The sequence below is a fragment of the Enoplosus armatus genome, chromosome 21 (assembly GCF_043641665.1).
Source record: "Enoplosus armatus isolate fEnoArm2 chromosome 21, fEnoArm2.hap1, whole genome shotgun sequence".
Taxonomy (NCBI): domain Eukaryota; kingdom Metazoa; phylum Chordata; class Actinopteri; order Centrarchiformes; family Enoplosidae; genus Enoplosus; species Enoplosus armatus.
Window position 1 is genome coordinate 11,149,519 of NC_092200.1, and position 16,140 is coordinate 11,165,658.

Here is a 16,140-nt window from a genome sequence, read left to right on the forward strand (position 1 = left end):
GACTCCATCCAGGTCTGATCAGTCAAGCTGGGGGATTATGCTATTTAATGATTGTAGTTTAATCAGCCATTACCACCAAATTAAGTCTATTCAAAAAGTTGAATGGACACTTTATCAACAATGTTTTGTATTTGTCATTAGTCTCCCCTGATTGAATTCACTTTTATTGGTTACAGACTGCTGCTTTAACTGCATTCTTTGTGCTGTGGGTGGAGAACTTCATGTCTAATTTGGCGGACGGTACAATGAGTGGGCCAAGTGACCTAATTAACATGCTTATAGGTACTTTTCCCCATTATTGGCCCCTTGAACTCTAAAACAAATGGAGACAAAGTTGGCCAAGAGCACCTAACCATAACCTTAACCTTGACAATAACACATTAAATCAGACTTCTTTGGCAACATGCCGCATGGAATGGAGCCATTTTCACATCCCCCACCCATAACTTTAACTTGTTCTTAGTGTAAGGGATTGCTGACAGATTTCTTCAAATCCTAAATTCTTCATATTTCTGAAAAAAACATTTTTAGCAGCATTTTTTTTAATGCAACTGCCTATAATGTCAAGTGGCGTTCCTCTCACATCACTGACCTAATTACTATGTCTCCCTGAGTTCACCCACTCTGTCAAGAAGCAACTTTTAATATACACCATCTCAATCCTTCGATCACATTTAAATGCACTGTGCTGGAAATCCATACTGTATTGAAGAGACCACAACAGCACTCCACAGTGACGTCTGCTAAGAAACTGCCTTCAGAGCCTCGTCCATCTTCCAGCCCTCCCTGCAGAGATTAAGACATTAATATCAATACGAGTCCATGTGACAAATTCATTTTAGGAAGGGCACATACTCCCCATGCGCAGTATATATGACATATATATATACGCACATTCATCTTTGCATTGTGAAGCTAGCAGTGACATTGAGTAGTATTTCGTTCCAGTATTGCAGCATGGAAGACAAAAAACTGTCCTGATTCTTGTGACAAAGCCAATATACAGAAAAGAGTGGCTGAATATGACAAATCCTTATGAGATGGAAGATTATTGACACCAATATGAGACCTCTGGGGCTAGCTTGTTCTCCCCCCCTCCTATCCATTTCACTTGTCATGTTGTTGAAGCTGAGTTGACATTGCAAGGTCCATTATCCTGCTCCATCTGCAGCTTTCGTCTTTGGGCATTTAAAGCGCCACATTTCCCTGTCACAGTTCGGGAGCGGTCCTCTCATTAGCCGTAATGATGGCAAGTGCTGTGCCCGGTCGACCAGAACCACGGCTGTGATTGGCCGATCTCAGCCTGATGAATGAGTGACAGACAATGATGCGGAAGCAATCAGGAAGTGTTAGTTTCTCCTAGAATCACTGTTGTGAGGAGTCAAGGTGGATAGCAAGGTGGATATTTCACTCGACAAGGGGTTGTTAGGGTAATACAACAGTCCATATACTGTATATATCTGTCATGGTTTGAAAGTCTTTGTTATATACTGTATATCTCTGAATCTCAAAGAAAGGGTCTCTGAACTGTAAGTGGATGACATTTTCTCTCTTGAACATCCAAAGCAAAATGCCCAAGGTCTCCTTCAAGTTGAACAAAGTTGTAGGTTTTGTGTCATGCTTTATCTCAACAGATATGGATAATGAGCCTAAAGCTAATAGACTGTCTTTGAGTCCTCATTTGATATGTGTATATAATGATTCTGTACAAGCTGCAGTCTGTCAGTCTTATTTCATTCAGAGCTGCTATATCAGGCACTGGGATAATGAGTAAGATGCACAGGCCATAATAGGAGTCTTTTCTGTCACCCCTCTCTGCTCTCTTTTGTTCACCTTTGAACAATTTCTTCAGTTGATCTCTGTTTTTCCTCTTTGTATTCTCCCTCCTCTCTGCCTCCTTGCATCGGACAGATCTACCTGCGTTTCCTTGACTACGAGATGGCCAATTCCAATGAATGCAAGCGCAACTTTGTGGCAGTATATGATGGTGGCAGGTGGGACATTTTTAATCTTTCTCCTTCATTTTGATGAATCATACAGAGACTCAAAGTGGCCAAAGTTACTCATTAATTTTAGGCTTATCATGTGATAATGACTTAATCATCTCCTTATCTTGAAATAACAACTTGCAAATTACAATTGTGCTTTTCCTGGCGAATATTTAAACAATGAATTATGTCATGACAAAAGATGAATGGTTTTGAGAAGATAATGTTCGTTTGTCCGAGTCTGTTCATTTCAGGCTAGCCTCACATTACCTGCTGGGTAACAGACTGAGGGAGAAATATTATTGTACCTTTCAAACGGTCCGTGCTAAGCTAAGCTAACTGTCTTCTGGCAGTAGCTTCACATTGAACAGACAGATATGAGAGAGGTGTCGATCTCTTCATCTAGCTCCCGGCAAGAAAGCAAGTGTATTTTCCAAAATATCAAACCAATCCTTTAATAGAACAGCCAGACAACTTTTAAAGGCAACTTCACTTGCAAAACCATAACTTATTTTAATCTCAAGATAATAAGATATTGAAATTATGATCAAATAAAACATTATTTGATATCTTGAGATAAGGATATAAGTGAATCATTAACTACAAAAGGCATAAAAACAAATCTGAGCTTCCCAACAATCTAATGTGTAATCTTGAGATAACCAGAATATAAAGTTGTGATCACACGATAATGGATTAAAAATATGACCGAAGCTGCAATAATATGAGTCATTTAAATGCACAGCAAACAACCATACTACTTGATAATAAGCTATGGCTTCTTATCTCATCCTGTCTCGTCTCAGTTCGGTGGAAGACCTGAAGAGCAAGTACTGCTCCACTGTGGCCAACGACATCATGCTGGTTTCCACACTGGGCGTCATCCGCATGTGGGCAGATGAGGCCAGCCGCAAGAGCCGCTTCCGCATCCTTTTCACAACCTACCAAGAACGTAAGACACAACAGATCTGTATCCTCACACACGTGCTATTTATCCTTAGGATTTTTACTGCAACATGACCCACCTACTGAGGGAATTAGCTTTATTAATCAGACCACTAGTCCATGACAGCAACATTGACGTCAAAATAAAACAGGTCTGGTCTTTAGTGGTAGCCATTAAAGGAAAATGGAAGCACAGCAACCTCATTTATGGCAAGTTATATCGTATGTCGTTCATAGGAAAGGTGCTGTCAGAGGTTTCCATTTAGTTTTATGACCGTTTAAACAGCAGCAAGTGGAAAACCAAGGAATATGAATTCCATTATAGGGAATATTGCCTGTGGGTGATTGTGAATATGACAGTATTGGCGGATTTTAGCTCAGCACTGCAGCACTACAGTGCTGTTCTTAATAGATAGATAAATGGACAGAGAGAAAGCCTGAGACAAAGGAAAGTCAGGATGAGCTTCAGCATGTTGACATCTACCCGTTTTCTTTCAACACCTGGGAGACATTCACACACACACACACACACACACACACACACACACACAAACACACAGTCTTCCTCTTTCTCATTCACTGGCTTCTCATTGATGGAGCTTGTAGTTTGACAGGGGTTGCAGAGGGCATTCTTTGTACTAGTGAGGTGAATGAAGAGGGTCTGAGGCTTGTGAGTATACAGTATGTCAATGTCATTCATTTTAATGCCACAGATGCAAGCACATACTTGCACACCCACACACACACCCACTACACTACTGGACGTTGCACCTGCATTTTTGGAAAATCTCAAAGCAAGGTGAGATAAAAACATTAAATCAATAAGAATAAATAGTATTATACCATGATTCAAATACAAGAGTTATGTTTAATTTATTTCCTGAGTTTCTTTAAAAAAATAGTTTACAGTTCTACTGTGTATTTACCAAGAATGGTTATTTAAAAGTGAGTTCTTTTCCTTCATGGTTGAGTTACTGAATGTCATAAAATACACCCACACACGTAAGGAATCAGCAGACCGCGAAGGACGTTAGTCGTCCCTCCTTGCGTATCTAGAACACGTCCATGTTGGTCGTCTGTGTATACTGTAGTGATACAAAGAGATAAGTGGCCAGCTTCTACAGAATAAGCGACAGCAGTGACAGTGGAGTTGTTTGTGTTGTGCAGTCAGTGTCCCTTTTGTTGAGGCCCTTTCACCAAGCAGAGCCAGGATGTGCTGTTGCCGGGGCAACGCTTCTGCCTAAGTCACTCAGGCGATCCCCAGCCAGACCTCAGCCTTTAGAGCAGCATCCACCACAGCTCAGCAGCACTGCACCAACCCTGTCAACAGTGACTGTGTACAGGTGTAACAGAGAACTGGGAAGCACAAGCAGTAGCACAAGTAATTCAGTCGAGTGTGCTGTCTGAAGTAAAGAAGGTCAACTTTTGTTCAAAAAGTTAAACACATTATAGTACATTGGTAGTAGTGGAGTAAGGCAGCTTATTTCAATATGCATCGCCATATGTTTAAAGAAAAACAAGGTAAAACTGCAGTGTATATGTACTGCAGTAAGTGTAATCACATTTCCTCCTTTATTAAGTATTTTAAGAGCCAAACTATATTAAATGACTTGTAAATCTTATGTACATTTAAAAAGGCTACAATGATTTGTCGAAGCACAAATAGTAGAGACGAATGATCATATTACTGCTCCCTGAGAAACTGAAATATCTGCTCAGTGCATCAATTTTAGACACATACAGTGAGTAGACAGGTATTTTAGTTGCATTGAAGTCTGTTCATTAAATGTTCCCATCAAGTTTCTCTTGACTTTTCCTGACCAAAAAACGACGTATGTATTTTTAATTTGGTGAGGTAGTATGTGCACTGTGTACTACAGAAATACAGTAAGACGTTATTTAATTCCCCTCCTCAGGTGAAAGGAAGACACCGTGTAACTACTACAAGTAAGTGTGTGTACTGTTACAGGTACACTAGCTGGATTTGCAACTTATAGGGCAGTTTTTCCAATAAACATTGCTACAGTGGGCCCTAAGCCTTTATATGTTTGTGCACAGCTGCTGGTTCCCAGTGGGACCAGTAGCTATTAGAGAACCATTCACAGCTGTTGATTCCCAGCGAGATGCTCCGATGTGGAGGGCAATGCTCCCTAACGCAAACATCGAACTTTATCATCTGCGCTGTGTTCACACCTGCCGATACCACTGATCTTGCTCTGTTTCCAGGCTCAGACACACACACACACACACACACTCCTGCTATGCAAAACTACAGTGTAAGATTACCAATTTGAAGTATAAGAAAGCCCATCTTTACCCAAGAAGCAATTATGTCCTAGGTGATAAATGTGCTTGTGTGACATCTCAGCTGTCAGCATTGTTACGCCTCATCAACAGATACCCGTCTCTGGGGTTGCAGATGGAAATTTGCCCCGGCTTCACTTCACACATCACTTCTCGTTTCTTGCAAAGCTTCTGTACTGTAATGCAACAACACAGTATGCTAATGTCTGTTAACACATGGATCTTCGCTCGGCCTTAGATCAGATTATATCATCTCTGTGCACTTGTTATCTTGGTTGCTTTGGGATTAGAAAGGATATTAGTGCATTGTACAGCAGCATACACTAAGATAAGAAGCAGTACTGAATGGATGGATGGATGGCTTTCGCAATACCCAGGGTTTGGAGAAATTCCATGGATTGGGATTTAGTTACATGAAAATTAGTAAATGTAATCCACTTAATCTGCTGACAAAGCCCACTGTTTTTGCCTAGTGTATTTACAATATAATCTATATTAAACTTCTCATACTCATGTCTGAGGATTTTGACTAAGAATACAAACAGAATTTCATCCATCCCTTCAAGTCAATTAAATGTATTCATAAAGCATATTTGTGTTGACCAAAGTACTTTGCATAACAATTACAATAATTAAGATAACAATAAATAGCTAAAAGTTACAGATAAAATTAAAGCAATTTTATAGTAATATTAGTGTAGGGCCTTTAAGAGGCAATTGTAAAAAGGTGGTTCTTTAGCCAGGAAAACAAAAACAACATTGACCACATCAGACAAAATACGGGTAAAGACACATCATCCTCATCTCTTAGAAACGGCCTTACTACACTCTACACTATAGAACAAAACAAAAACACAAAACACAGCTCTGTAATGGTTATTTGATTTAAACAATAATCTTGTGTTGCTTCACTGCAGAAGCCTGTTTGCTCCTGGAGCCCCCCCCTCTGCAGGGACACCCAGACTATTTTCATCAGCCACTCATTTAGGAGTTCATTTATGCTTCCAGCAGTGACTGGGAACGTTTCTGTGTGGGCAAAAGGGCACTTATATTACAGAATGTCTTGAAATTAATTTCGCAAGAGATTAGTGTGGATCTCACTCTTTATAACGTCTGGTCTCACTCTGTGGTGTGTGTACAGGAGATGGGAGGACTCAGTAGCTGAAGGAGAAGGAGTGGGCTCCCTCTGCTGGTTATTAACACACACAGAAAAAACTGTTACAGTTTTTGGCATATACTGTATGAAAGAAAAAAGAATGAGAGAAACAGGTGCGGGAGAAAATGAGAAGAGGAGTATCAGAACGCACACAGTGAGCCAATGTGACTCAGGAAATGCTGGCAAAGGCCCAGATAGGATGGCTTACAGAGACAGATAGAGATAAGTCACTCTAATTTGGTGTGTTATTATTCACTTGGGATGAGTGCTGGGATGAAAACAGCCATACATCACAGCGGTAACACTGTCAAATAGTCCCCAGCTCTGCCATACCACTGGCAAGCTGCTTTAGTACCCAGTGCCAGTGTTGAGAGGGGAGAGAGATAAAGAGAGAGAATGAGAGACATACAGAGAGAGAGAGAGGACGTCTCCTCCACTGCCAAACAGCCAGCATCTAAATAGAGCCATCCATTATATTTACATGTCAGAGGCAAATAAGTACGTTTTGGAACATTCAGAAATTGAAAGTGGCATGAAAATACTTTTACCCTTCACATATGTTCCCACAAGACCTCATGAATAATGGACAGTATGTAGACTAATGGTCAGTGTTTGCTGTGGATGATTCTTTAACACTATTACCACCACCTCCAGCTATAACATCAGTGAGTATTAAATACCGTGGGGTATTTCTACTTTTTCTTAAGTAAAGGATCTTACATTGTGTGTGTATATTTTGCCTAGGGTGGACAATATGGCTAAAGTTTTATATGGAAATATTGAAATATATCTTAATACAATTGATTTTCTGGAAATTCTGTTCAATTTTATACATGAATATAGACAGATGGGAAAATGTGTCTTTTTGGCTAAACCAGTGAAACGCATCACATTACACTGATGCAAACATCCTCTAAATCCAATATTGCCATATGTTTCCATTGCCTACTGTAATACCACCAGGGATAACTGCTGCTGTATAAATCCTAGAATAAAATCTCTACCAGGTGGCAGTGACATTACACTATACACTGTGGTTTAAATAGGACAAGCTATTTTAGCCTGTGGGTAGCTTGTCTGTGATTGACAGTTGGAAGCAGTGAATTGGCCAATCAACTCACTTCTGCATTAGTATGATTGGTTGTTGAGAGCAAGGGCACCTTGGCTTTAAATTACATAGCTCCGTGGTCATATATATATGTTACGATGGAGCCTATAACTTTATCACACCGGTTTTATGACCATGTCCTCCTGACAGGTGGCTCTACCTCTCGTGCTGTCGTCATAGGAAGGTGGACGGCAGTGCCGCGTCTCAGAGAGGCCACGCTAGGAGTGCAGTTGTCATGATGGATTGTGGGTTGAGGACATGCTCATGTGTATGGCCTGGTTTAGATTTGTGTTGACAACAGCTGTGCACCGAGCACAAATAAACAACATCTTGCATAAATAGACAGAATTTGTTTGGGGTTTCTTATGTGTGCTGATGATTGTGAAATGTCATGGATGCCTTTCCACACACACACACACACACACACACACACACACACACACATACAAAACAAGCACATACACATACCTTCCAAGAAATTCATTCATGTCCACAAGTTGTCTCTGCAAATGTTTGAAGAGGAGGATGAGGATGAAAATTCATGAAGAACAGATGGGTTCGGAGGAAACAGGTCTGATTTGAGGAATGACCGCCCAAATTTATTTCCTCAAGATCTGGCACACTGGAACCTCTCTTCAGCTGTACTTCAAATACTGATTTGTGCTGCAGCATATCTAAGTGTCCTACACATTTGCTGTTGTTAATAACGGGAAATTCACCAAAAAGTAGTTTAACTTTTTACTCAACTGTTTCCACAGCTTCTGATTAGATTGCAAGCGAGCAAGTACAGAACAAAGTTTCAGTTAAGTGAAGGTGGTACCGCAGTAGATTTATGTGATCTCTTTATTTTTAGTACGAAAAGCTCTCAATGCAAAAACTGTTGTGTTCATTTTCTCTCCTTTCCAGCTCCATGTGATGCAGATGCCTTCTTCTGTCACAGTAACATGTGCATAAACAACACGCTGGTGTGCAATGGCATGCAGAACTGTGTCTACCCCTGGGATGAGAACCAATGTAAAGGTGAGATGAAATGTTTTCAGCACCATGGAGAGAGACACTAGCAGAGACTCGTCTGCATGTTTCAGCACCATGGAGAGAGACAGGGAGACTGAGTGGGTTTGAACTGAATGGCTGTGGTTTGGTAGGAGCCTGATACACTCACTACTGCTACTAATAGTATTGGATAGCAGTAGCTACCACTACTGGTTCTGCTACTAGAAGCAGTATTAGTATTCCCTCCATGATATCACTGGCACTGCCATTAAACACAATTATTATTGACTCCTAGCAACCACACATCATAGTGAAATATAGTCCATTGACTTTTGATCAGGCATTAATCACACTTACATTTTTTAACATACATTTTTTTTCTCATAAAATAGTTATTCCTAGTTGCTTTTATTGTTTTTGTACCATTCTAGTATTTGTTTGTTATCTGCAGACAGTTGTTTGGTCACTGTTGAGTGTTATATAATATAGTGAATATATAATACCTTGTTTTATTTTTATTACTGTATTACATGTTAGAGAGAAATACTCAAAAATGTATGTCATATTTAATAAATGATATATAATATTATATAATTTAGAAGACTAGATTTTATGTGACAGGTCACAATTTGAATTCACCCTCAACTGATCCTGTTCTGGGTCTAGTTCAATGCTCATGAGGTGGAAATGTCTTGCTTCACTGTTTTCTTGTTGAAGGTGCCTTTATTTTAACCTGTTTCCATGTTTCCTCAAAGCAAGCGAGGTCCTGTGCATTCCCTGACTTTGTGATACTGTCAATGTCTTCATTTCCTCTGTAGCTCAATCCTTCACTCCACTCAGAATGATAAAGCCACTGGATCTTTACATTGATCCCCAGTGTCTCGCTGCAGCTCTGCACTTTATCTGCACCTCTAACTGAGATCCCCTTATTGCAGCATCTTCGTATATGATGCCATTCCAATAATTAGCTGAGATGTGAGAAGACTCTGGGGAGGAGCCAGTTTTCTCTGCATTATATTGCCAATTAATTAGACATCTGTTCTTTGACCTTTCATGACCCATCACTGTATTCCAAGTACATATCATGAGATCTATACGGTAGCTCCCTGAGCCCTCTGCCATTGAAACTCCCACGTCAATAAATACAATGTGGTTTTGATGATCATTTCACTGTTGTGCTTGGCTTGCTGTTGAGTTCTTGTTTGTTTTTCCTTCAAACATATACACAAACTCTCTCTCACCTGGTACAATTTCCCTTTAATTCCTATTTTTTTCCAGCCCCACAGATCCTCCTTCCTTTAGATCAGATAGAAAAGCTGCACACAAAGATGCCTGTGTATTCTGTATGTGCAGTACAGTCAGAGTTTGAAATTGTGCAGAACTCAGCAAGAAGAGGCCATGTTTCTCAGCCTGTTACTCTGTCTTCCGCCTTCTCTCCGCTCTAGTAATGCACAGGGCCACCGCAGTGGCCACATTTGTCCTCATTAGTGGTAAAATGTCAAGTTTTATTCCTTTCACCTTTACACTTCTGAATGTAACCATTTAAAGTCATTGAAGCGCAGTGTGCTTGTGCTACATGTTCATCCCATGGATGTATAAAAAGGCCCCGTTCATTCCTATGAAATTTGCTCAGTGGCGCATGAAGCAAAAAAAGTTTGACTTTTGGGTATAAAATTACCCCCACACAGTTTAATCCATCCCTTAAACTTTTGCTTTTGTATTTTTGGTTTTGAAAAGGCTAAGAAAAAGAAACCACCATCCAAATTCTTTAAATATGTTGCTATTATATACCTACTACAAAGACCCTAAAGAAATCCAGAGTTTGACAGGCTTGCCGTTGTTAAGCTATGATTGGACAAGTCCTGCTTGCACGAGGGGTTTATCAAGCGGTCAGTTAACTGGGAATAGAGTTGGTTATCATCTTCACACATTTTGCAAGACATCTTAAAGGGCTATATAGTTTATATACTCATAAACATTCCCTTTCTGTTGTGCTGTCTGTCTGTACAGAGAAGAGGAAAGCCAACATCCTGGACAACCTGAACAACACAAACGGGACCATAATTGGTGTCACCTGTTGCATCGTCCTCATCCTCCTCATCGTCTCTGTCATCGTCCAGATCAAGCAGCCACGCAAAAAGTACATCCTGCGGCGTGAGGACTTTGACCCCACCATGTTCCAAGAGGTCTTCGAGCCGCCTCACTATGAGCTGTGTACTTTACGGAGTGCCACCACAGCTGCAGCGGCCTCAGCAGACTTAGTCGACCTGGCGGAAGACTTTGAGAACTACCACGCCCTTCGCCGTGCCTCCTCACGCTGCGTCCATGATCACCACTGTGGCTCCTCCTCCAACCCCGGCTCCGCCCATATATCCCAGCTGTCACTCAGTGGACGAGGGAGCCGCGGAAACTTGAGCGCGCGAGACGCAGCGGCCGCCACCCTGCTCACAGACCTTCCGCAGCCGCCCATGGCAGTGCGGCCCTTGCTGCCGGCCACCGGAAACCGCAGGAGCATCTTGGTCATGAAGCACAGCTACTCACAAGAGGCAGCGGACAATGGATGTGACCTGGATGACGACCTGGAAGAAGTTCCCACCACCAGCCACCGGCTTTCACGCCATGAAAAGGCAGTACAGCGGTCAGTATCCATAGATTTCTGATGAGGAAAGAACAACAACCCTTTAACGTTAACTACGGGGATGTCTGAAATGTGTGTGGGATACTTGCATTTATTTTTGTTTTCCTCTTATTTTAACTTCTTCTTCCTCTCATTATTTCTTTAAGATTATGATGAGCTTCTTTTCTTTTTTTGCATTGATCCTTGTTCCTTCTCCCCCTTTCTATCATTAAAAACCTTTTCGATTTTTCACAAAGGGCTATATTATGATAGACAAATTTGCCCCCTCTTGCATGCCCATCCTTGAACATGTCAAGCTAGTTTTCCTCAAGTGGTGATTTATAGCTTACATCTATAAGCTCTACTGTACTTTGAGGTTTGTCATAAGTCTTTAAGCAAACACAGACCTCATTTTAGAAGATACTAAATCTGTACTCAGTGCAGTTTTGACTGTTAACACAAGGGCTTGAATCTGTGCCTCATAGAGATGACTAACTTCATTGATATAAATGCAAATTATTAAAATATATGCATTTCTATTCCTAACTGTGATAGTGAAAATATATGAATATAGCTCCACATTTTGGCATGAACAATATATTCTATAAGAGAAAGAAGTATTTTACTGTGTACTTGCACCTTGACTGCTTGAAAAGTAACTGTATATGTTTACAAAAGCACTATGTGAAGGTATCAGAGTACATTTTTGAATACTTTGAACATGCAACCTTCTCCTGCATGCACTTTCTATGTGCTCTTTCCAGAGTGTTCTTGACTGTTTATTAATTTTCTACAAGTCTGCATGCGAGGCTCCCAGAGACTAGCAAGGCACTAATGAAGTTTATTCCTGTTATGTAGCACAATTATGCATTCTGACCTCTCTATGCAAAAGGAGTTTGATATTAAATGAAAGAGCCATGACATTTCAGGTTCTGCCTCATTGGCTCTTTGAGCAAACATGAATCAGAGTACAACACAACTAGGGTCTAAGAGACAATCTCAAGGTAAGCACCCTTATCCAACAATCAACATCTTTATATGTTGTTCTGTAGTCATCATTTGCTCAGTCAGTATATACTTTTATGTAAGTTATTTTTTCCTTTTCTGTGATTTTTGCGCGGGTTTATATATATTTTTATTTTATTTTATGTTTTTTAATTGTTCATTCTTGCTTGCAGCCATCTTGCCCTCCTAGTGAGTTTGTTTGAAGTCTTTGTGATGCTCAAGTTTACTGTATGTCCTCCCGAGGGCATACATTACATCACTCAGTGGATATTCATTAGCATGGACGTTTTCAATCATCTTCAGTTGAAGCTGTTATCAAATAATATGTCTAACCTCTGCACTTTTCTCCCAGTAGGCCTACAGCCAATAATTCATATCAAAGACACTTAAAAGCACAAATTTGAAAGCAGACACAATCCCACATGTTTTCAATTACAATTACATCAGTGGGATTTTTTGCACCCACTAAAGAAAGCACATTGAGATCATTTAAACATGGATCTTTTTGTAATTAACAAGTCTTTACTGATCACACACTTATGAAGAATTCCTCTGTAGTTTTGCATGATTTATGTCACTTGTAGTATTTGATTTTGTGTTTGGTTAACTGTGAAGCATACTATTTATGCCTGTGTGTAACAGTTCATGTGTATGCTCCACAACTGTGCTTTCATGATGTTGCAATAAGCACAATATAATACAAAGTTGGGCAAATACATTGGAGATGTAAATAAATGATGACAGGAAGTTGTTCTTTAGAAAGTCAAATTTTGTAGAAATTCAATGCAGCACCGTAGAAGTTCATGCTTGCAGCTTTATTTTTGCATATAATGGAGCAGTCACATAAAGTGTTACCCATTGTTTTGTCTTGTAGTGTGAAAAATGTGCTGTTGTCCTGTTGTGTGTTTGTGTGTGTGTGTCTGCTTATGTTCTACATTATGTTGCATTGTCTCCATCATGTAGACTTCTTGAGAATAGTGCAATCCTGGATCAGTACGAACGGGCGTCACTGACATATGAAAAAGCGGAGCGGAGATTTACACCAGCATGATGCTGATGATGATGATGATGATGATGATGATGAAGGGACACTTTGACGAAAGGATATTGAATATGTGTAATGTGAATTCATGTGCAAAGACGAACACAAAGGACTAGATGAAAACACTCCAGCTGCGGCTCTGTGCGTTCTGTAGTCAATCCAGATTTTTTTGTCTCACTGGAAAGAAATGGACCTTTAGGATGATCCTCACTGATTGTTCATTATTAAACTTTAAATTGGGGATATTAGTCAGACACATATCTGTCATTGTCATAGATTCCTCGCCGATAACAAAATTAATGTGATCAAACATCTTCGAGTTAATTTCTAAGCATGCATTTTTCAAATTAGTAGCACACATATTATGATTTTAATAGCAAATTATAGATGCTTGCATTTTGTCAATTTGATTTATTAGTGAAATTATTGGAATTAAACTCAATTAATTACTAACCTAATTAATTAAATCTAACACTGTTGAAATAACCAGAAGCAGTTTCATTTGGGTAACAATTCAAAGGCTGAGTTGTGTGGCTTGTGCATGCTTCTTTTATACCCATTAAAGCTTTAACATACTAACGTTAAACTAAGTGCCCCAATCTACTAATACATAAGAAAAAGCATCGTCAAAATTAATTAATTGCATTGCATGTTGTTGCTTAGCTAAATCATTAGGTAAAGAGAATTGCGCAAATGAATTTCACCATTTTCATTTTAACACAAACTCCCTTTTAAATATGTTGACTAACTTTTTGACAGGCATTTTTATTTTGACAAATATATTTACTTCAAGTCTGTTTGTCTTCGAACTCTCTTCTACTGTAGGAGCTTAATATCTTTGTATTAAAACAGACTTTTATACCAGGGCAAATTGAAAGGATGACAGTTTTTACAGTTATTCAAATTATCTTTCAGGGCTGATTTTACTGATGCTTTGTAAAATAAATAACAAATAAAGCTTCACCTTTTTTTTTTGATAAGTAGTTCCTCTGTCCCTTTAGTGTGTCCTCAAACTGTCAGCGTACACTATCCATGTCTTCACAATCATATGTTTTTAGATGATGGTTTATTTGTTTTAGCTGATTTGCTTTAGAGGAAGACAGAAAGGATTTGTTTCACCAAACAAGACAATGAAAAAAAAACAGTGCTAGACAGTTCAAATAATCACAGGTAATCACAGGTACCTGACAGCCAAGGTAATTGACTTTTTGTGTTTGTCCTGATGAGAGTAACCCTATATGTACTGCAGAAGGGTCGGATCAGCCTCACACTCTAATAACACTCACTGTTGGCAGGCTAGTTTTGTAGGAAACACTGAAACAACCTGCATCGTGTGGAAAGAGTAGACCAGCTGTCAGCACAATGACATAAACACATACAGTTCACACACATAATGCATATGACGTCTTTTTTCTTATGCTGTGTCATTGTCCGAGTTTTCTTCTTACTGTGTCAATTTTTATGATATTTACCATCTATGTGTACATTATTTTCTGTATTCAATGTCATGTATGTATTATTTACATCCATGCTCTCCACTCTCTTTTTCCTCCATATATACACAATCATCCACAAACTCATATTTCTGCAGATACTGAATAAAATATTTCTCTTTTCTATACATACATTGTGCCGACGTCTGTGTCTTGTCTCTCTGTTTTACAATTGTGCCAACACTTATTATAGTTATAGATACAGTTATAGATGTTTGAAAGTGTTCAAAACAGCTCACACATATTCTCATCTCTTCCTCTCTCTTCTTTACTCTTTCTGAAACACACACACACACAAGCCCACAGAGTCACAAAACTCATCTGCCAGTATATAGATAGAAGCAGACACCTCAGTAATTAAGTAAGTCTGAACCAATTCGATCACAAGCAGCCCAGGCAGCAGATGAGAAAAGTGGAGGGCTCAGAACAGACTTAAAGTAATAGTGTTTTCATTTCTCTGCAGATACATCAGACAGATGCATCATTCCTCTGCATCTTGCCAAGTTTGACAGCATTCGGAGCTAAGGTTTCTCTCCCTTGCATCTTGAGCGAACTGTTGCCCTGAGCAACTTTACCAATGTAGAGTGTTGTGATGAGAAAAAAAAACTGAAAAAAGAAAAAAAGGTTTGTGGTGTATGCATCAAGTTTTTCTGCTTTGCTTTGGACCGTAGAGGTGCATTTTCCCTACCTGTGCTCCACAACTGGCTAGCAATCTTAGCCATGGAACACTGATAATTTCAGATATGGGACTGAAACTTTTTTTTTTTTTTTTTTGAAAAATAGAGTACCTTTAATGTAAAGTTGTTCATGGAGGGAAAAAAACTGAATCAGGTTTTTTAAAATTCTTTTCATGTAACCATCAAAATATGAAATTGCATATTTCAGCTGCTGATTTTACATTATATTTCTTATTTTTGATGTCATGTCTTTACAGTAGAGTATCAGGTTGTTTTTATATCTAAACAATTACAGAAAGCCTTGTTGAGAAGACAAAAAAACTGAATGTTTGAAGTGTTTCATTCATAAATAGGTGCATATACATGATTCTACTCATCAACTAACCTTTATTTATTCCCACTTTCACTGATGTCGGAACATTATTGATTGTTTTTTCAGTCTCTCTCTTTGTCAAACTTCATGGCGTTGTGGTGTTTTTTTTAACCCGTTTGCATATTGATTTGATAACATTAAGAAAATGCTGGACAGAATGTTTTCAATAAACTGATGTTTACTGATTTTATTGTGATGATTTATTTCGTCAGTATAATCTAATGTTCTATTTTATTCTATTCTAGAGATATTAATATTCATTTATATTAAACAATTTCAACAGTTCAAAAATACAGGGTGGATATTTTATGTGTTGATACCAGTATTTTTAGATTAGATTAAGTATACTTTTAGGTATACTTAAATGTGACTACTTTTAGGCCAGCAAACAAATAACTAAACAGAGGATTTAGCAGCTGTTTTCAGGTAAAAAAACAAA

General features: G+C 39.0%; 1 protein-coding gene across 2 annotated transcripts in view; it reads left to right on the top strand.

The window, feature by feature from the left end:
- The window catches only part of neto1l (neuropilin (NRP) and tolloid (TLL)-like 1, like), a 61,898-nt gene extending 48,731 nt beyond the window's left edge, over window positions 1-13,167 (top strand). Inside the window, exons 7-11 of one of the 2 annotated variants that reach the window (XM_070927957.1) lie at window positions 1,912-1,994; window positions 2,795-2,940; window positions 8,408-8,521; window positions 10,505-11,132; window positions 13,080-13,167. In XM_070927957.1, the coding sequence (XP_070784058.1) occupies window positions 1,912-1,994; window positions 2,795-2,940; window positions 8,408-8,521; window positions 10,505-11,132; window positions 13,080-13,167 (1,059 nt within the window). Of the gene's footprint in view, window positions 1-1,911; window positions 1,995-2,794; window positions 2,941-8,407; window positions 8,522-10,504; window positions 11,133-12,040; window positions 12,102-13,079 lie in introns of those variants that run through there. The other variant, XM_070927958.1, reaches the window with a different exon arrangement.
- Window positions 13,168-16,140: the final 2,973 nt, after the last annotated feature.